The sequence below is a fragment of the Terrapene carolina genome, unplaced genomic scaffold (genome assembly GCF_002925995.2).
Source record: "Terrapene carolina triunguis isolate 2854851 unplaced genomic scaffold, T_m_triunguis-2.0 Scaffold96, whole genome shotgun sequence".
Lineage (NCBI taxonomy): Eukaryota > Metazoa > Chordata > Testudines > Emydidae > Terrapene > Terrapene triunguis.
This window is the reverse complement of record NW_020664447.1, coordinates 62,605,364-62,628,150: the sequence shown is the minus strand read 5'-3', so window position 1 is coordinate 62,628,150 and position 22,787 is coordinate 62,605,364. Positions and strand designations below refer to the sequence as shown.

At 49.2% G+C, this 22,787-nt stretch overlaps 1 protein-coding gene across 1 annotated transcript in view; it reads right to left on the bottom strand.

Annotated features, from left to right (window-relative positions):
• Window positions 1-22,787, bottom strand: part of ADCK1 (aarF domain containing kinase 1) — a 120,952-nt gene that overhangs the window by 56,238 nt on the left and 41,927 nt on the right. The window contains exon 3 of the mRNA XM_029911522.1: window positions 19,672-19,875. Within this exon, the coding sequence (XP_029767382.1) occupies window positions 19,672-19,875 (204 nt within the window). The remainder of the gene's footprint in view (window positions 1-19,671; window positions 19,876-22,787) is intronic.

Genomic DNA, 22,787 nt, shown 5'->3' with positions numbered 1-22,787 from the left:
GGGGGGGAGGAGCGGTGTGTCAGGTGGGATGTATTCGTGGCTAGCGGGATGGTGCTGTACGTGTTTGGGAGCACAGGGGGGAGGAGCAGTGTGTGGGGTGGGATGTATTCGTGGCTGGTGGGATGGCGCTGTATGCGTTTGGGAGCGCGGCGGGGAGGAGCGTTGTGTGGGTTGGGATTTATGTACGCCTGGTAGGATGGTGCAGTAGATGTTTGGTAGTTCACAGAGATCGAGACATAGAGGCACCTTTTAGTGTCCAATATACAAGGGAATGTGTGAGAGAGATATTTCTTCAAGTGATCAGGAATGTTTACAGGCCTTTCATCAGAAAGCAATGAGTCAAAAACATGCCTGACCCTGGGAAAAAAAGTAGAGGAACAGCAGAGACGGCATCACACTATGCAGCAGCCTACCACTGGATCGGGAACAGACATTTCTGACAAACAGACAGAAACCCAAAACAGAGTGTGAAGCCCTATCCCAAGCAGACTGCACCCACCTCTGTTCCTTCCTTACACTTTCACAATAATTATATGGATTATTACATTGACAAAGTCTTCTTGAATTGCTTGGGGTATAGGAGTATGGGTGTGGAGGTTCGTGGTGTATATGGAGATGTACTGGGTTGTGCGGGTCATGTGGAGTGCATGCGTGGGGATGTGGGTGGGATAGGGCTGTTACCAAAGACCTGTGACCTCACAGCTAATTCAGATTTTCTAAGCTAGTTACCGAAGATGAGTAGGCATCGACAGGATCTTGAAACCTCTGTTTATGGATGTGACAGAGCAAACAATAGATGCACAGCTGTACAGTACACTACACAACAGTTCAGGACAGGAAGTGCAGAAGAATCAAATGGAATTTAGGGAGGCAGAATGGAATGTCTCACAATGGAATCTGGCCAAGACACTTGGGTTAATAACCCTTGTGACCTACTCATAGGAAAAATGCTCTGAGATCTATAAAAATTACAGAAGGGAAAGCGCCCTCAGTTGAATCACTCACCCCACTCCCTATAACACAGCCTCCCTTAGCACCGCTCTGGGGAATGGGGTCAGTACTGTACTGGCTCCCTACTAAGCGAACCACACCACTCCCTGAAGCACAGCACCTTCCAGCACAGGGGTTCTCAGACTTTTGTACTGGTGACCCCTTTCACACTACAAGCCTCTGAGTGTGATCCCCCCCTTATACATTAAAAACACTTTTTAACATATTTAACACCATTATAAATGCTGGAGGCAAAGTGAGGTTTGGGGTGGAGGCTGATAGCTCGCGACCCCCCGTGTAATAACCTCGTGACCCCCTGAGGGGTCCCGACCCCCAGTTTGAGAACCCCTGTGCTAGCAGCATGCTGAGGTCAATACTGACTCAGAAGAGAAAGTCCCCTGTTGAGTCAGCCACTCCACTCCCTGCAGCACCTGTATTTTCTATGATGATCTCCCTTTCAAGAACTGAGCTAACCCCCTCTCCCATATCTTCCTCCCTTTTCTGTCTCTATTCCCTTCTCTCCCTCCACAGCTCTCTTGATCTCTCTCCCTTCTCCCTCTTCCTTCCATTCTTTCCCTTCCCCCGCCCCCTCCTCCCTGTCTCCTTGTTGAGCTGCCAGGGCTCTGGTTCAGTGGCGTAACTCAACTGATTTACTCGCCTTAAAGCAGTGTTTGCTCGCATGTAAATCACCCTCTGAGCCCGGCCTGTAAAATGGGCTTGTTCACTCAACTCTATGAATAGGAAAGTAGGCACAGCTGGCCTATTCATAATCAACATAAAAAATAGATTAGCACTTTACAGATTAAACATTATCGTTTCAACAGTTAACATAAATCAACTGCACTTATGGGCCCAGCGCTGCTGCTGCTGCTGCAGTGGTGGCAGGGCGACATACTCTGCAAGGGAAGGGCTCCCGGGCTGGGGGGTCTGGTAGGGAATGGTGCATTTCTTTTGCCCCTCAGACATGAGTTTCCCCTTGCAAGGTGTGCTGCTGGAATCCATTTCAAGGAGCTAAGAAAAAGGAGGTGGGAGATTCATCTCCAACTATCTACCTAGATTTCTATTGTACCCAGCACCATCATATCTAAAGACCAATATCCAATCCTCCTACTCCCCCATGGCTGATACAGCTGAAAAATATTTGCTGGGGGGAGCAGGGGAGGGGCCTGCAGGCCACTGGCTGCAATCCAATCTGGGTCAGTACTGACCAGTCATTACCATCTCGTGGGTGACATGAACAGAGATGGTTGGGTCTCTGTCCAGTTCTTAGCAGGGCAGGTGTCTGCATCTCAAAAGCTGCATCGCAGCTGAACAATGCACCCTTGTGGGGTGTCTCAGCAGAGCAGCCAAGCACTGAAAGGGACCCAGAGACTGAGCTCCCCCTTGGAGGTCCCTCCTTGTTAAAGGCAGTAGGGGCCAGATAGAGTGGAGGAAGCTTGTGCTGCTGCTCACGCTACACCTGTTCTTTAGTCAGAAAAGGGGCATCAAGTCACCCGGGCTGTCAATTCAGCACCTTTCACCAGCGCGATACTCACACGGGAGATGTAAAGGAGAACCTTTGCTGACAGAACCAGCCCAAGCCAAGTGTGCTCCCTCCCTCCTCGGCTGAGCCATTTGGAATCACACATTAGTTAGCCTGTTCCCTTGAGGCAATCACCTCACCCCAACTAGAGTCACCCCCCTGATTACAGACAATGGCAAAGGGCCTTTGATCCGGGATCCATCTACAACAGGCCAGGCCTCTTTCAAAGTCAGAAACCAAAAGATGGACACCAGGAAGCCACGCCATGTCTCCCGCACACAGCGACAGGCTGGGCTTCCAGAGGCCACTTGGAAGACACCAGCCATTCAGAGACTTGGATAGGGAGCTTTACTCTCTAGCAGGGACAAAGTCAAGACACTGGGCAGCTCACAAGAGAAGCGGACTGAGGGAAGCACAACAGTTACCTACAGTGGGATTTGCTCATCTTCATAAAAGGGCCCTAGGAATTTTAATCACTCTAGGCCTCTCTAGCCCTCTGATAAATGGGAATAGCATTTAATAGACAAGAGCCAGTAAGTCACATCCATTACTGTCTCTGAAGAGTGTCGCTTCTTTTCCTGTTCACAGCTGATATTTCCTCAAAAATTATTCACTATCTGAAATTATCCAGTTCATTTTTTTTTTAATTTTCTTGCTAATTATTTTAACCTTAGAGGGGAGGATGGTGAACAGCCCTTGGCAAGAATTCACTATTCGAGCACAGCTGGCTGGTTGTGATTGGTAAAATAAATCATGTGGTATTGTTTTGGTTCCGATTGGAGGTGCATGCACACGCTCCCTCTGTGAACAGCAGCATGTGTGAATTTATCATTCCACTTGCTCGAAATGCTCAGGTGTGACTCTGAAACGTGTGTCTGGTGAAGCTTCCTGCCCGAAAAACCAGATGACTCCAATGTTCACAAGACATGAATACAACATCCACATAATTAGCTTTAAAATGTGACCGAATATTGATGGATGATGTTGGGCACTCTTCCTCCCTCTCTAATTCTGACCTACATCCAGGGGGTTGGGAAGCTTCAATCACTGTCTGAAAAGTGCTTTGAAATCTTTGGGTAGCTCCTTACAATTCTCAACCACAAAAGATCATGTCCTCAGCTTTAGCCTTCATCTGAACAGTTCACCCAGCCAAGGGCTTCTATCATTCCTACCCACAGCAGCTTGTGAGAAGTGAGGAGCAGCTGCTGGCAAGCGTCACGTGCTTTATATGGTTCAGCAGTCTCCTTTGGAACTAGGGTCTGCCTCTCAGGATGGGCCATACAGCAGCACTAATTAGACCACTGATTCACTTTATAAACTAACAAAAAACCTCACTTCATCCATTTGGCTTCACAAGGAGACCCGGACATGCCAGGGTTGGAGCCCACAATTCCCTTATTTCATCTTAATGACACAAGCATCCTTCTGTGGGAAGTCCTATCAGAAGACACACACACTCTGCAGATGGGTCAATGAATCCAATTGGGAGAGCTAGGTACACAGGTGGAGATTGCCATCTTGAAGGGAAGAATCCATGGGGGGCAAATGGGAGATCTGAGTATACAGGCAGGAGGAAATCAGGAGGTCTGGGTCTAGCCAATCTCCAAGTTGGAGGACCAGGTGAGACTCCTTTCAGAGTGTGTCTGCAGCATGCTTGGAAACACAACACCTCCAGTGCGGCAGTCTAGAGTACTGCTGTCCCTGCCCTGATCACAAACTCCGTCCCTTTGTGTATTAAACAGATATCCAGGTTCCTGGACAGGTGAAATATTCCCTTGTGAGCCTGATCAGATGAAAGTAGGATGGTGCCACCACATGAGGAATGTTAACAGGAACTAGCTGTGTTCAGCTGGGGCTAACATTGGGGACAAAAAGGGTTACCCATGTGCTGAGGCAGGTTTCACAGTCGCCCTGTTAAAGACCCAGACTTAGCCATTAATCTATAGCACACGCCCTCTAATCAATGCCTGATCTGTCATTCCAGAGCCCCAAGGGACATGGATACCAGGAGAAGAGATTTAGCATGGCTGTAATGCATATCAGCAGACAAGATGTGGCACAATGATGACACGTCATCAAGATCCTGAGCAATCACAAGTTAAGGAGACCTCTTTGGAAAACCCATCCTCCACACCTGAGACCTCACGAGGGGACAGTAGCTGTCAAAGTCCATCAAGATTATTTTATGCTACAACGTGAACACCTAATAAAATTGTAAATTAGAGAAGGAAAGGCCTAGTGCATCCCCCAAGGAGCCACGGCAGGATTATTCCCTATAGGATATTACCCAGGACTTTTTCTGATCTGATTCCAAATGTGCCAAGAGATGGGGCTTTCGCCCTTGCCCTTGGGAGATAAGAAGGCCAAACTCAGAAAAGCAACTGGCTGCTTAATCCATTACCAACATCCCAAGCGTTAAGCCATAGACAGGCAGGTAGAAGAAAACCAAAGGAGATTATCCCCCAGACAGTTCACCAAAGCCATCCTTAACTTGGGTGATGGGAATGGAGTCTCCAGCAAGTGACTGACGTTAGCTGCACTCAGTAAGATCCTCACACAGTAGCCAAGAGCCAAAAGAATGAGTCTCCCCGGGCAATGCTGCCAGAGCTTGTAACTAGGGGTGCTCTTGTTCAAAGGATAACAATGACAACTGGGATTGCATGGCTTCGAGGAACAGTGATTGTGGGGGTGTCAAGTACCATGTTGGAGGGAATGTCAGTAGCAGTGGCTGCCTCAAAGTGAGCAGAGATGACATAAAGGGACAAATTTGTGAGTCCAACAAGAGCCAAAGTCCTGGCAGGCAGCATGGCTGTCCTCATATGCTCAGTGCCCTGCTGTAAGACACACGCCATACCTCCTGTGCCACCAGAGAGGTTACTCATCTGTGTGAGGGCCCAGCCACTGCTGCAGGTGGCTTCTTTGAGGATTGCCATCAATGGGCATCACTTTCCTGAAAGGCGAGCAACCAAGCTGGTGAGAGCAGAGGTAGCTGCAGCACCAGCACAACCAGTCTCCACTGCCTTTCAGTTGACTAATGCAGGCCCATTTGTTCTGGGTGACATTAATGCTTCTTGCCATCTATCTCAGACTCTTTAAATTACTGTTTTATGGCCAAAATCTTTTTCATAATTGATAAAAATCTTTTTATAAGCTGGGTTATTGAAAAAAGTGAGGTTTTTTATTCCTCATTATAGTTTTAATATAAATGTGTATTTTATCGATAGCTGCTTGGAAGGCTTGTGCAGAGGGTAGGGGAGCCGCTGGGATGGGCACAACCTCCCCTCCCATTTCCCCATCATCCTCATCTTCATCACCTCCAGCCATCAGGGCAATAGCCCCGAGATCCCATCTTCAAGACAGATGAGTGATGGAGTCAGACTGTCATCCACGATGAGGAGGATCCTGTGATGGGGAGCAGGAGATGAAATCCAAACAGAACTCAGACTCATCAACCTTATTACAGTTCCCAGTGCCAGTGAATAACGTGCATGGGGGGAGCAGCAGCAGCTTTCTGGGTTCAGCCTCACCCCAGCATTTCCCTGATGCGAGGGTCACACACCATTAAGATGATGTTGATAGAGGGCCAGCAGAGCAGTTCTGAAACAGAACTGAAAAGAAACTGAGCTTTTGGCGTGGAGGTATTACGGTAATTGTAGCACAGAATACACAGCACAATCCCCAGGGTCACACAGCGATGCAGGGGATGCAATGATGCACCTCCTAGAAACGTGTGAGTGACCAGGTATTCCCTCAGGCCAAATGACAGTACTGCAGGGTATGAGACCCACTGCCACAGGACTGTGCAATAGTACAGGAGCTGTGACAAATCCCCTGGGATTGCAGACGGGCCCCACTGCAGAATCAGCCATACTCCCCGGGGGCTGTGCAACACTGCCAGACATGCAATTCACTCCTGGGGCCCACCGCAGAATTTGCAGCAGCCTGCCCTAGGGACGATGTGATCCAGCAGGGCATGTGGCTCCCTCCCTAAGGGTAGCATTACAGGGCCAGCTGCAGAATGTGGAGCATATACCCTCGGGGACAACATGACATTATAGGACATGCAATGCAGTCCCCTCCTGCCATCTGAAGGCTCAATTGCTCTCCCAGGGGGATGTACAGTGCGTCAGCAGCTCTGTAGCTCAGGAGAAAGAAAAACCCCTCTAAAGCTTGACACTCTGCTGATGGGCTTCAGAGGGAAGAGAGTCCTTCCTCCCATCTTTCTCAGCCACAGCAAAGGCTGCCGTGATGTGGAGCACAGAATGTGGTAGGAAAGAAGAGAAGAGCTGAATAGGAGCCCAGAAAGTCTATGTACTTTTTTCTCTGCTCCAGCCTGCATCAGCTTATGAGACACACACACACACACACACACGCACTCACCCATGAGACTGTCTGACCCTTTCTGTAAACCGATTCTGCAAGAGTCATGCAAAGCCAGAGGAGACACAAAAACAAGGTCCAGATCATGTAGAGTTTTTAGAGATCTCATGGCAAAAACCAAGGTGTCATCCCGGATCATGGGTACATGCGGACATTAAAGGTCACATGGCAAGTGTCAGGGTGTTAGTCCCATTGTCCTAGCCCCATTCCAATTCTCCCTAGCCTCTGCCCCCATCTCCCAGCAGCTTCAAATAGCTGTGGGATCCTTTGTCACTTCCTGTCAAACGGCTCTGTGCAGTGTTCAACAGCAACTATATTCCACCAGAGATATGGATGCATTTCAGTGCTAGGTGAATGATCCTGGTACATATGATCTGGAAAGCACCTTGGGGTCCTTAGGCGCAAAAGAAGCTACAGGAATGTAGTTCCCTGTCCTCCCAGGCCACATCTCCGCCAGTAGGGAAGGCAATCTATCTGGTGAGGAGTATTTCACTTCACATCACAGCCTCAGGGCCATGACAGGTACATAAGTTTTAGGAATATGACAAGAGCAGGGCCCTTGCCCAGGGCATGGGGACCCCTGAACTACAGCTGTCTCTACAAAGCCAGCCCACCTGAGCTACAGCACAAGATGTGCTTCTGTCATACCCTCTCCATTGGCAAAGAGGGGGGCCTGGCACCCTTCCCCATGACCTGCTCTGCTCAGCACGTGAGCTGGCTCATTTCACAGCAAACCAGTCCTTAGGCAGCAGGGAGAATCTGCAGTAATTGTAGGCAAAAATGATGGGCTCCCTGACAGCACTCACGCACCAGGCAGTGAGACAGCTGTGTTCCCCCACCTACTCCCACAAGGTGGGACTGGGTAGAGGCCCCTTTCAAAGCTGGGCCCTTAAGCTATCAAGCCAGCTATGGTTTGGGTCTGGCTTCATGAGAGACAAGCCTTACTCCTCACACGCTTCCCCATTAGCTGAGATCGGACACAGCACCTGAGGTAATAGTCCCCAGGTTTAAACATCAGAGGCAGGGGTGTTCTCAGGGAAGAGGAGACGGGGACACACACACACACACACACCCCATAGTTGTGCAAATCAACCCAGATGTGCATGTGTGCATAGAGCGGTGCGGGGGCTGAAGGCTGTCATTTTCACTGGGGTCCCACGTTCAGTGAAGATAGAGTCACCAGACGTCTCAATATTGTCAGGACCATCCCAATATTAGGAGCTTTGTCTTAGACATGCAACTATATCACTCTCCCTGCCAACCCCCCTGCCTCTCCCCCCCCCAAAAAAAAGTGTCCTGATTTTTCACACTTGCTCTTTGGTCACCCTAAGTGAAGAGCACTGATCAGAAATCATCCCAGCCCTGGCTATCACATTCAACCCTGCCAGCAATAAGAGTGTAAAATTCATTAGGACTTTACTTATTATTAATGTGGGGCTGGGGCTAGAGAAATGTATGATGAGACTGCAGGGAAGGAGGAAGTGCCAGAATCCTTCTTCGCACACCCCAGTGCCAGACAAGGAGTTCCGCATAAGTCCCTGCAAGGCCTTCAGCTGCCTCTTCTATAACAAGACGCTCTCCAGTAGGCCAGGGCTGGTCTGCCATCTACTGGTCATTGGGAGCAGAACTCTTAGAACAGCTGGGCAGGAGCAGGCCCCGTACCTGGGAGAGGCAGCCTCCTCTGTCTGCACTTGGGTGGGTGGCAGGGTTTGGAAAGTCTCCAGCTTTGATTTCTAATATGCCTGTTTGGTGGTTCTGTTTGGAGGATAAGTTAAACTCCATCCTGGCTCAGAACCCAGCTTTATTAGGCTCCAGGAACAGGGAATCAGAGGTCTGGGCTCACTCGAACCTACCAAAGGAGATTGAGAGGAACTGACAGAAACTTCTGCAGGGATCAGGAAAGTCCAGAAAGACCTGGTTTGAAAACCGGGGAACATGATCTACATGAGGAAGCTGGGAGTAGAGAGTGCATTTGGGCACATTGACTCTCCACAAAGGGAAAAAAACATCTGGGATAAGTGAAGTGATCAGGGGAGGAGTCAGATGCTGTGGATATAAGTGAGCTGGACAGACGCCTAGATTTGTGTCTGTCAGAGGAGGGGACTAAGGGGTCTGCGGGAAAGGCTGGAAGGTGAGACTCAGACTGATTAAAAAGGGTCTGTGTGTGAGGATGGGCTGGAGAATTGACCAGAACTGAGCTGTGTGAGCATTTCAATCTGGGCAGGATGGGGACATTGTGGGGCTGGATGGGAGACGGCAAGCTCAGGCTTGTTGGGGTGTGCAGGAGGGCCAGATAGGCGGTTGCACTGGGAGGTGCATTGGGACCAGACAGAGGTAGGACAATGAGTCAGGACATGCAGTGTGGCTGGAAAGGAGAGATGTCAGGGAGTCTAAGCCACTTCGCAGTGCACTGGAAACCAGAGGACTGTTCCTGAGGTGTAGCCCACAGGTATTGATATTTGCTAGGAAAGGCATAGGTATAAGTTGAGGCAGTAATGCAACAAGCCTACAAGCCTCAAGGCCTGTAAAACAATAGATTAGCTAAACTAATCCAGGCATAAGGCCCCAAAAGCCTTAGCATAAGCAGCTAACCAGGAGTAACCCTCTATTATACAGGATAAAACGCTGTAATAAACAAGTATGACTAAACGGTTGACAGGTAACTCAAGATGCTAATTTATACCAGCTCTAGCTATTTTAAGTTAGGAATATCAGCAGATGTCCAACCACAAGAATGCCATGGTAACTAATTGACGTGTTTGTTAATGAGCTTGAGGTAAAAGGCCCAGTAAGCTATGGGGGAAGGGCACCCCAACATTAGAAGGGTGAGGAAATACAGATAAGGAAAAGGGGCGGAAACCACTACCATACCGAATATGCACGAGGCACAGCGGGCATCAGCATAACACATTATAAAAGTTCTATCGCAGCCTGCGCGCCTCGGGAGATGCCAAGATGATAACACCGCTGCTGCGGCTGCTGAGGAGGATGACTAACACTTCAGGTTTTTCTAAAAGGGAAGGTGTGAATATACTGATGCTCAGATGCAGGGTGTTTTGGCCATCTTGTATTATCTATTTTGCTGGGTTGGAGTGTTTGTGATTTTGCGAACAGTGCTAATAAAAATATTACTAACTTGTCTCGTTGGTGCATACCGGGGTTCTTGTAATAACTATATTTCTGGGTCTGATCATGAGAATCCTGTCAAACCACAGAATGCTAACTGGGAATTACTATATAATCAACAGATCAGGCAATAGAGTCATATTTGGGGGTGGGATGGACAGCACTGGAGCCAAACAGGAGACAGATATCAAGGACACATGGAGGAAAGGAGTTGTTGCACAGGTTGCTGAATTGGTCCCCATCCAGGAAGGAGACCTGGATACTGTGGTGAAGGATGCTCTGGAAATGCCAGCCAGTTCCTCCCCCTGTTTCTAAAGTACATTATTTTATTTTATTTTAAAAGAGCTAGTTTTAAAGTTTACTGATTTGGTACTACCAGAAAATATTTACTTTCTAGAGCTCCTCATAAATCCTTCAACCTTTTGTCTGATCTCAGGTTCCACTGAAAGTAGTTTGGCTACATTCCAAAAATATATGTAAAGAGGGGTGGAGGAGAGGAAAACTTTGGGGATGGGGCACATGCCTTGTCAAGTTAGGTTAAAAGAACAGATACAAATCAGAGTTGAATAAACTTTCCTTCCCTCTGGCACTAACAGCTCCCACTTGTGTTCCCTGTAAGCTGCATGGTTGGGTGGCCGCCCAGGAGAGAGTCAAGTGCTGTGCAGTTGATTAGCAGAGCCACACACATCCAGCCCGCAGTGTGTGTTCAGGTGCCACTCCCACAGGCTGCTTTGCAGCCAGGTTGCTTCTGCAGCTGCTCCCAGGACCCTCCTGCTGGCTGTGCGGGGGAGGGGAGGAAGAAGGAGGGTGCTGATGTCATGGTGTCCCCCTCCCCCAGCCTTTGTACCCTATCTCCACAGAGCAAGGTAGAGGGGAGGGGAAAAGGCTTAGGACTCACAGCAGCTCTGAGGTTTGAACAAGCCTTCGGGTGAGTGAGTGCCTTAAAGAGACAGCGCACAGTCTCTCAGAGACTTCCCCAGCAGCCAGCCCATGCGTGCACACACACACCCACACACACCCCGTCTCTCCCCCTCCTCTCTGCCTATGTGCCCCATCTCCGCAGAGCAGAGGAGGGGGGACATGGTTCAGGAGGAGGAGAGCTTTCAGGGAGTGCCTTAAAGAAACAGCAGACGGACGTCTCTCAGGGTATGTCTACACTACGAGGGTAATTCGATTTTACTTAAATCGAATATGTGGAATCGATATTGCAAAGTCGAACGTGTGTGTCCACACTAAGGACACACTAAGGACAGTAATTCGACTTTGTGAGTCCACACTAACGGGGCGAGCGTCGATATTGGAAGCGGTGCACTGTGGGCAGCTATCCCACAGTTCCCGCAGTCCCCGCTGCCCATCGGAATTCTGGGTCGAGCCGCCAATGCCTTCTGGGTAAAAAAAATTTGTCGTCATCCGTCCGTCACTAACGCCCTCCCTCCCTCCATGAAAGCGCCGGCGGGAAATCAGTTCGCGCACTTTTCTGGTCAGTGACAGCGCGGACGCCACAGCACTGCGATCATGGATCACGCTGCGACCATCGCTGCACTTGTGGCCGTTCTCAACACCTCGCAGCTTATCATACACCTTTCCCTGAGGCAGATGCAGAGAAATCGGGCGAGGAGGCTACGGCACCGCCGTGAGAGCCTGAAGTCGGAGAGTGGCACAGAGCTGTCAGAAACCACGAGCCCCAGCGCCCAGGACATGACGTTGGCAATGGGGCATGTGGATTTTGTTGAACGGCGATTCTGGGCCCGGGAAACAAGCACGGACTGGTGGGACCGTATAGTGCTTCAGGTCTGGGATGAATCCCAGTGGCTGCGAAACTTTCGCATGCGGAAGGGGACTTTCCTCGAACTTTGTGAGTTGCTGTCCCCTGCCCTGAAGCGCAAGGACACCCGCATGCGAGCAGCCCTCACTGTCCAGAAGCGAGTGGCCATAGCCCTCTGGAAGCTTGCAACGCCGGACAGCTACCGGTCAGTCGCGAACCACTTTGGTGTGGGCAAATCTACCGTGGGGGTTGTTGTCATGCAAGTAGCCAAGGCAATCGTCAAGGTACTGCTCCCAAAGGTAGTGACCCTGGGAAACGCGCAGGTCATCATAGATGGCTTTGCCGCGATGGGATTCCCAAACTGCGGTGGGGCTATAGATGGGACTCACATCCCTATCCTGGGACCGGACCACCAGGCCAGCCAGTACATCAATAGAAAGGGCTACTTTTCAATGGTGCTGCAAGCACTGGTGGACCATCGGGGACGGTTTACAAACATCTACGTCGGATGGCCGGGCAAGGTTCATGACGCTCGCGTGTTCAGGAACTCTGGTCTGTTTAGACGGCTGCAGGAAGGTATTTACTTCCCAGACCACAAAATAACTCTTGGGGATGTGGAGATGCCTACAGTCATCCTCGGGGACCCAGCCTACCCGCTAATGCCCTGGCTCATGAAGCCCTATACTGGCGCCCTGGACACAGAAAAAGAACTGTTCAACTACCGTCTGAGCAAGTGCAGAATGGTGGTGGAGTGTGCTTTTGGCCGTCTCAAAGGGAGATGGAGAAGCTTACTCACTCGCTGTGATCTCAGTGAAACCAATATCCCCATCGTTATTGCAGCTTGCTGTGTGCTCCACAATCTGTGTGAGAGCAAGGGGGAGACCTTTATGGCGGGGTGGGAGCTAGAGGCAAATAGCCTGGCTGCTGATTACGTCCAGCCAGACAGCCGGGCCATTAGAAGATCCCAGCGGGACGCCCTGTGCATCCGGGAGGCTTTGAAAGCTAGGTTCCTGAGTGAGCAGGGCAACCAGTGACTTTTCAGTTTGTGGACAGAAAAGCTGAACCTGCCCCCGTTTCTTTACCCAGTCCATTTTGACTATCCTCTCCAGTTACATACAACCTTCACCCCCTTCCCCTTCCCAAAAAATAAAATCATTTCGATTTTTTAATGAACACCGTTGTCTGTATTGCTGTTTTCGCGGGAATATTTTAAACCGGGGACGCAGACTGTGGCGGGGGGCGGGTTTAGTGTTCTGATGCAAATGATACTTCTAAACTCCCGGAATGACAGGCTCCGCACTGGTGGACTGGTTATTTCAATGGAGCCTGCCAGCACTCCTGGGGGGGACTGTGTGTATGTGTCGGCTATGTGACTTTCTGGCAGGGGGGGTAGGGTTACAGATCCCCTGCTGCGTGGATCTGTGAGCCAGGATAAGGACCGCTGCATAAGATCTGTAACTGCCCTCCCCCGCCACAAAGTCACAGAGCAACCCCCCCCCCCCAAAACATGAAAAGCACCTCCCAGACTGACCAGGGTAACCAGTGACTGCACTGTGTATGTGTCCTGATGCTGGACCTGACACCGCCTCTGTACCCTGCTAAAGGTCACTGTCCTGTCCAATTACCAAGCCCCTTCCCCCCCTCCAGACAGACTCTCCCTCAAAAGAACCTGACTGAAACAGTAATGAACAGAAACAAACATTTTATTGCGAACCAGACATGAAACGTGGGGGGTGAAACTTGGACGGGGGCTTGTGTGAGGTGGGTAGGAAAGGACTTATGAAATTTTGGGGAATGTCAGCCTTCTACTGCTAGAGCAGTCTGCAGGGGTTGATTGAAAGTTTTAACGGCCCTTGCCGCCCCTCCTTCTTTGGACTTTGGGTGAGGGTGGTGTGGGACTTGGTGGCGGGTGAGGGCGGTTACAGATAGACTGCAGCGGGGCTCTGTCCTCCTGCCTCCGGTCTTGCAGAACATCCACAAGGCGCCGGAGCGTGTCCGTTTGCTCCCTCATTAGTCCAAGCAGCTTTTCAGTAGCCTGTTGGTCCTCCTGACGCCACCTCTCCTCCCGTTCCATGACTGCTCGGTGCATTTGTGACAAGTTCTCCCTCCACTGTGTCTGCTGGGCTGCCTGGGCTCGGGAGCAGCCCATTAGTTCTGTGAACATGTCTTCACGCGTCTTCTTCTTCCTCCGCCTAATCTGCGCTAGCCTCTGGGAGTGTGCTGACAGGCTGGGTTGGGAGACAGTCGCAGATGTGTCTGTGTGAATTTTAAAAAGGGAGTGAATTCCTGAGACAGATAAATGAAATTGTATACAAAGAACCTAGTCTTTCTCTGTGAACAAGACCATGCACTGAACCTCTCACATGCGCACTCAGGACAAGGTCGAATTTTCGGCCGTCGCCTTCAGTGCCTGTGGACTTGCGGAGGTCTTGGAGTGTTCAGAGAACTGTGGCTGGAGACCTGAACTTCTGGAGCGGGCAATAATGGTAAGCCGCAGACTTGTGGCTGCTTAAAACTCCAGCAGTAGCACTGGCCTCCTTTCACATTGAAAGCAATGCCAGTCTCTGCTGCCAGCAATCAGGACAGCATCAACTCTGCCCCTGTCCCACCCCCTCGCGGCTGTCCCAGGGAAAGATCCCTGTATGCTGCCCCTCTCCCTCCACCGCGTGGCTGTAAAGCAGTCCCAATACTAACAGTCCCCTCCCTAATTCAAAGCAGGGCGTCATGAGCGACATCACCCTCCTGAGGATCCCGGACACCCAGAGAGAACGCATGCTGCGGGAAAGCATGCAGAAACCGGGGCCGTATGCCGCCATGCTATGTCGGGCCATGATCCCCGAGTACCTGATTGTGGCATGGAGGGGACATGTCTGCTACCACGGAGGGCCCACTAAGATCGCCCTACCCCGGAACCTGATCAACAGGCTTGAGCTCTACCTCCACGAGACCTACGAGGAGTTCTCCTACGAGGATTTCTCGTCGATCCCCGGCCACATTGACCGGATTTTCGCGTAGGTGCACTGGGACTTTGGAGTGGAGCGTCTTGGGCCTGGGAATCATGTAGTAACGGACATTGTGAAATTTTTTTAAAATACTTGGGACTAAATTGAGAAGAGCCTAAGACAGAGAAATCATGCAAAACCCATTTGTTACCTTTGTAAATATTCCTGTTTTGTACCTGATTATTTTTTTACTAGTTTACAGCACTTTTATAAATATACATTGTTAATAGTATAAATATTACCGTTCTGTTTTAAATAAATGTTTACATGTTTACAGCACTTACTGCTTGATCCGTCCCCTGATTCTGTGTCCGGGGTAAGGGATGGGGACGGTTGGTACGGGATCTCGGTAAGGGTGATGAAGAGCTCCTGGCTGTCGGGGAAATCAGCGGTGCCAGCGCTGTCGACTGCCTCGTCCTCCTCATCTCCTTCCTCCTCTTCCCCGTCCGCTGTCATGTCCGACATGATCCCATCCTCGGAGTCCACGGTCAGGGGTGGGGTAGTGGTGGCGGCCGCTCCCAGGATGGAATGCAGTGCCTCGTAGAAACGGGATGTGTGGGGCTGGGATCCGGAGCGTCCGTTAGCCTCTTTGGTTTTTTGGTAGCCTTGTCTCAGCTCCTTGATTTTCACGCGGCACTGCGTTGCATCCCGGCTGTAGCCTCTCTCTGCCATGGCTTTGGAGATCTTCTCGTAGATCTTAGCATTCCTTCTTTTGGAGCGCAGCTCTGAAAGCACGGACTCATCGCCCCACACTGCGATGAGATCCAAGACTTCCCGATCAGTCCATGCTGGGGCCCTCTTTCTATTGGATTGCACGGCCATCTCTGCTGGAGAGCTCTGCATAGTTGCCACTGCTGCTGAGCTCCCCTCGATGTCCAAAGAGGAACTGAGATTCAAACTGCCCAGACAGGAAAATGAAAATGAATTCAAATTTTCCCGGGGGTGTGGCTGGTCAGAGCATCCGAGCTCGGACTGCTGTCCAGAGCGTCAACAGAGTGGTGCACTGTGGGATAGCTCCCGGAGCTATTACCGTCGATTTCCATCCACACCTAGCCTAATTCGATATGGCCATGTCGAATTTAGCGCTACTCCTCTCGTTGGGGAGGATTACAGAAATCGATTTAAAGAGAGCTTTATGTCGAACTAAATGGCTTCCTGGTGTGGACGGGTGCAGGGTTAATTCGATATAACGGCGCTAAAGTCGACATAAAAGCCTAGTGTAGACCAGGCCTCAGAAACTTCCCCAGCAGCCAATACACACACACACACACACACTCTGTGTCACACACCTCCCAACACTGTTGTTGTTGTTCTTGGTACTTCCTGCAATGCACATATATTCTCTGTAATTTTATTCTTTCAAAGTGTTGTTATTTGAGTTTTTTGACTGGTCTATGCATTTCATAATTTTTATTTCTCTCTTACACTTAAATTTAATTCTTTGAGTAGTGAGTTCTAAAATGCCTAACTTGTCCTGGCTGGAGTAATTATCCCTATTGATAACTTTTTAAAAATATATATTATATCTAGGTTTTTTGCTTCCACTGGTGGCGCACATCTGCACATTACTTTGGTGCACATAACAAAATTAATTCCACACATGGGTGGAAAAAATTAGAGGAAACATTGGCTCCCACCCTTGAGTGTTTCCTGAAATTTAGTGAAATTTCCTTTGCTCAGTGTCATCCCATTGCTCCTATTCATACCCTCCTGGAAAGCCTCATCCCCAAAGTTTTCCTCTCCCCCACCCCTCTTTACATATTCTTTGACAGTTGTCACTTTTGACATGGTCATTTAAGCAACCTACTATGACTGACATTAAAAACACAGCATTTGCTGACAGTGCTCACAATGGGACATTGGCGATTATTTATTATTTTTATTCCAGTAGCTCCTATCTAGCACTAGGCACTGTTCAAATACACACAGATCTGAGCTGTTGCAGTATTCCCATATATTTAGAATAGGAGAAGACAGTGTGATCCACTCATTGGCATGTATTATGATTCTCCTTCTATGTCTGATCAGCAGAAAAGTCATCTTCTACTGCTCCAAGCTAATGGATTTAGTCCTGTAGCTCAAGAGGTAGCGCTCCACGCTGCAGTGCTGAAGGTCCTGGGTTCCAACACAGCTTATTGGCCCATGATAGGAGTTCTTACATCCCCACAATCTCCTACTACAGGAAGTGCTGTATGCGTATTGAGCTCTTTTAATGGTTGCTCATAACTCAGGCCCATCAGCCTCCTGATCATTTGTGCTGCTCTTTGAGAACCCTGTTTATTTCTGTTTCTCAGGTGCATGGGGCTTTAAGAAGCTATTCTAGGTGGGGTCACATTAAGGCCACCTAGAGAAGGACTACTCCCTCCCTGCACCATGACATGATGCGGCTGCATATTCAACTCAGTATTACTGTTTTTTTTCCCCCTCCCTACCACATCCCATTGCAAATTCCTGTCTAATTTGCTGGCCACTCTCACCCTTAATCTCTTTAGCCTTTGCTGTTTGTCAGATTTCTCCCTGCAATATCACTATTTTTGGTGGGGTTTCCCTCCCAAATCTGTATTGATCCAGGTTGAACCTCATTTCATTACTTTCTGCCCCTGCTCCCACCCATGACAGTTCTGCAAATGAATTCTACAGCAGCAAGATTGGGCCCTAGGTCCGTTTGGATCATTTCTTTGAATCTCTCCGGAGTTCAGGTTCATTATCTGCTTCGAGTCCATTTTAGCTGCAGGTTTCCAGGCATCATGCTGTTGTCTCTGGGTTCCTAACCCACCAAGGTAATATTTCAATATTCCATCTCCCACTCCCACCCTCTTACCAAAATCCCAATTTTCAATTCAACATTTTGTTTTTAAAATGTGGTGAACATATTTCTACGCATGGACTAACTTCATCCGTGGTGTAAGCCCACGGCCTTCTACAGGCTCCACCAAGGAGGCCTTCAGCAGATTAGGCTTCTCAAAACCCTTTTTGTTTTTAACTACCTTGACTCAGTTGCCTATAACTAATGGACTCAAGCAACTACCTCTGACCTCATTATGATCCACCCTTACCAGCGCCTTTCTTTTTCCCCATTTTTCTTCCCTTATCTCTATCTGATTCTTTCTTCTCTGTCTCTTTTAATACCCTTTTCTCTCTCTCTTTAGCATTCCTATTTGCTTCCTCTGTCTCTTTAAAATTAAAGATCACCCCGACACTGCCCATGTGAGTGAAGTGAATGCTAAGAGGAAAGGCTGCTGCTGAGAGGGGGATTCGAGCTGCCTCGCTGGGAATCAATGAGGCATGGAAAGCTCATCTAACTCCTGAAACGCTGAAAGAAACCAGGGCGGATCAGTGGCAGCTGAAAATGCATTTAAGAGAGAAGAAAAGGCCCCGTCACCGAGCGCCCCATTCAGCTACAGAGAGAAGCAGCGCGTGCCGAGCCAGAGGCGGCTGCTTTTGTGTTTTAATACTGTCTAATCCCAGCCCAGCTTCCCTCTCCACCCACCACAGGGGAAGGCTGGCTGAACCTCTACTCTAGGGAGAAGCTGGAGGATGGGTACTGCAGGGAGTGGTTACACTGGCCTGTTTCTCTCCCTCCATCTATTTGCTGTGCTATGAATCCAGCTGGTACTAACCATGCGATGAAGCTGGGGGCGGGGGGGTGTTGGTCTCACACACAGGCAATATGAAGGCTGGTCATAAGCTGACATTAACTCTGCAATTGAACTATGGGGAAATGCTCACTGTCATTCATGAATATCCAACCCCCTTATCTAATCCCTCATGTCATTGATGAATAGCCACCCCTACAACTTACACAGAGCCAGACCCATCCCAACCCCCTACATATCCACCCAGAACACCCCCCTACAGACTCCCAGGTACACACACCTAGCCATACTACCCACACCGCCAGGCACACTCTCCCCAATACATTCCCAGACACGTAGCCATAACATAAAGTACCTGACATGCACCCCTTGCTCCCACACTACCCAACCCTCCCCCAGCAACCCTGACCCATTTACCCCCACCAACATTCCCTACCATTACCAGGCATAAAGCTGCCCCTCCTCCCCACATACCACTCCCATCCCCACTGCTCCGCTTCATACCCACACTCCCTACGGCCTACTCCCTACATCCGAGGCGCTCCTCAGCCTGGGGGTAGAGCTGTCACCATGAGGGATGAGTCGAAAAGCCGCAGGATATCATACTTACTTCACTCCCAGGCCCCAAGGGTTAATGGCGCAGCCTCCTTTGCTACTCTGTTGCCTTAGTGTCAGCAGCAAAAGCGATTTATGCTGTTATTAAAGGGACTTATTTATTTTTTTTCATCTGGGGTTAATTAGGGGCTTGTGAAAGTAAAGGGCTGTCAGTGCCAGCTACACATAGTAGAGAACAGCCAGAGGCAGTGCTATCTGCCCACACACAGATCTGCCAATGCACCTCGCTCCTCAACTGCAACACCCCCGCATTCCAATCCTGGGGAACCCCATAGCTCTGCTCATGGCCCTCAATCCTGCCCTCTAGCACCCCTGCTAGTCTCATCCCAGGCCCTTGCACATACAGTTCTGCTGATGTCCCTCATTCCTGCCCGGCAACCCTCTCCCCCTCCCCTGTAATTCTCACAAGACTTTGCCAGCCATGCCCAGCAATGTGTGGGAAATACCACACTTGCGCCAGAGCTAGGATAAGATGACTCCCACAGCTGTCTCTCGTGTAATCTAAGTCTTCCAAAGCACAAGGCCAGTGTCCTGAACTCCCTTGTCATGTTTCCATCTATGAAGGAAAATCACCAAGCAGCTCATTGCTCCTGTTTCCCTCTGGCTAGCTGCCCAGAGCTGCCATGCTGCAGCTGGTTTGCCTGGCAGGCCAGTGAGGGCTGCAATGTCTCCTACCTCTTTGCCCAGGTCCTCCCGGATCACTTGTTCAATCTCCTGCATGCTGCTCTGTGGGGCCTGGCTGTGTAGTACCTTCAGGGTGCGAGTGTATTCCTCAGGCAGAAGGTAGTCGAGTGCCCCCAGATGCTGTCCCACTTTGATGAAGGTGCCTCTGTTGGCACAGCACAGGTCCCGGAGGCGTTCCGCAGAGCGCAGATGCACCTGCAGAGAGATCAAAACATCAGCCAAGCCCCTTTCTCCAACTCTTTGCTCCTTATTCCTCCCTCCACCTTTGCTCCCCCTCCTCCCCACACGCACGCACACACACTTTTACTTCCTTAGGTTTCAAATGCAGTTGCTTTTTTTTCTTTCTTCCTTGGAGGTGCACCTGCATCACCTATTGTCAGCTAAACTCTGGGAATGTGTTTTGTTGATGAACAGGAACTGACACAGAGCCACAGGAGGCGTGCCACAGCATAAAGCAAAAGTCAGGACCATTGCTCCCGTTTAAAACACACATGCGTGGCTCTGTTCTCAGTGCGAGTGCAGTGGAGTAAAGTGGGGGAGGGAGGAGAGGGAAGACAGATGCCATCCTGAGGGTGTCAGCACAGAAACTTCCTCGGGGGAAGACATTCTATTTAAAGACACAGCAAAACAAAAACAAAAAGTATTTTCTGTCAATTTAGCAGGGGTAAATGGTGCTGATGGGCAGCTCCTCGGCAACAGGATCCTATTTACCAACAGAATAGCTACAACCTGTGCAGTGGCAGAGCCAGCTTAGCACTCAGTGCTGTTCCACCAACCTACTCTGCCCTCCCCCATGCGCTGGGATAGGACGCTCTCCAGGGCCCATTCGGTCCTTGCCTCTCTGCTCGGACAGCCACCAGGGGCCTATTCATGCCAATTGAAGTGTGGTTTCAGTGAAGTGAACACTAGGAATTAGGAGACCTCTCAAATTCATTTCACACTGGCCAACAAGCAGCCATCAAACTACAACTGTAGACGGCTACAACACCACCACAAACAAGTGTAAACGTCCACTGGCCAGGTCTGGATTTCAACCGGTGACCCTGAATCTGTATCACAAAAGTGTACCAGTCACCTGACCCTTTAATAGCAATGATTTATTCTGCCTTATACTATTACTAGGAACACTCCCTGTCTGGGGCACAGGCACACTCAACATTCAGGAAAGTAATAAACTGTGACTGACTTTATCCTGCTACATTATTAGAATTCCAGCAAATTTACAAGTAAAAAGACTCATGCAGATAGCAGAAAAGTATAGAAATGGATGGAAGTGGTTAATACCTCACGGCATCAGGTATCAGCAGTCAGTCAAATCCCAAACAGAAAAAGCAATTCTGGAGTGAGCTCCCTTTTTCAGTGACATTGCCACAAACATCAGCTCCTAGCAGTTCACACCCAGTCACTCAGATATTCAGAATACCCAGAGAAATGACCAGCAAAAAACTAGCATTGGTGTAACTTTCAAAAGTTTAAAACAAAAAACAAAAACAAGCACTAAAAAGGTAGGAAATACAGAGCTCAGGTTGCAAGCTCAGCCTTTACTCTGCTCACTACCCCACTGCTTATGTTTTAACATATAGGCTATGTCTGCACTGCAGCTGGGAAGTGTAATTCCCAGCTCGGGTAGACTTACACATGCTAGCTGTGATCGGGCTCGTGTGCTAAAAATAGCAGTGTGGCCACAGTGGCAGAAGTAGTAGCTTAGACTTGTACCTAGGATCTCAGACAGGATTGCACTCAGGCAGCTAGCCCAAGCCACTGTCATTACCACCAGAGCCACACTGCTATTGTTAGCCCACTAGCTAAAATCAGAGCTAATATGTAAATATCTACCCGAGCTGGGAATTACACCTCCCAGCTGCAGTGTAGACATACCCTATATATTAAAACATAAGCAATGTGGTATTGGGCAGAGTTAAGGCTGAGCTTTCAACCTAAACTCTGCATGTCCTAACTTTTAAGTGCTTGGGTTGAATACTCTTCTTATAGCATTATGAATTATTGATCAATGAATACAACAATGTGGGATTTTACATCCAGTCTCACATCCAGTAAGTTGCAATACAGGACATTCAGTCCTCAGACTTGGCTCTCAGTCTTCAACAGTTTTCAAGTACATAAAAGGTTGTTACAAAGAAGAGGGAGAAAAATTGTTCTCTTTAACCTCTGAGGACAGGACAAGAAGCAATGGCCTTAAATTGCAGCAAGGGTGGTTTAGGTTGGACATTAGGAAAAACTTCCTAATTATCAGGGTGGTTAAGCACTGGAATAAATTGCCTAGGGAGGTTATGGAATCTCTGTCATTGGAAATTTTTAAGAGCAAGTTAGACAAATACCTATTAGGGATGGTCTAGATAATCCTTAGCCCTGCCATGAGTGCAGGAGACTGGACTAGAAGACCTCTTGAGGTCCCTTCCAGTCCTACGATTCTATGATTCAAGGTGCTCCATGGCCCAGGCCCAGCATATGTAAAAGATCACATAAAGCTCCAGAGTGAAGACCATTGCTGAACAACTCCACTTCTCTGGCACAGTGGAACTCTTGACTATAAAGCTTGTCTGTGCTGGAGATGGAGTTTTCTCAGGGGCTGCTCAGAGGCTGTGGAACTACAGACCATCACAAGCCTCACCACCTTCTGCTTCAAGTGCAAGACATATTTCTTTGACCAGCCTTCTCCCATTTAAACATAGAGCAGTGTCTACATTAAAAAAAAACAACCCTCAGATTCAAACCCAAACCCTACATTGCACACACAATTCTCTTGTGAGGCTGAGAGAGAATGAACCATACATGACAGAGGTTAGTCGTGTTGCTTAATGCACTACTGGAAAGCGCTCTGAAGCTATGGTAATTATTGCGGTATAAGAACCTGTGTAGAACAGAATAGTGGAACAGGGAGACCTCCCTGTGATCCTAAGAGCCCCTCAATGCCAACTCCAAACAAGTCAAGCTTGAAAACTGGGTCCAGTGTCTCACTCAGGGAGTACAAATTTGGAGCCTAACTCCTCAGTATCCTGAAAGAGCACTAGGGTCCCTTTAGACAAAGCAGGGTACATCCTCCAGCTCCTTGCCAGCAGGTGAGGGGACTCTGACAAAAGTATTCC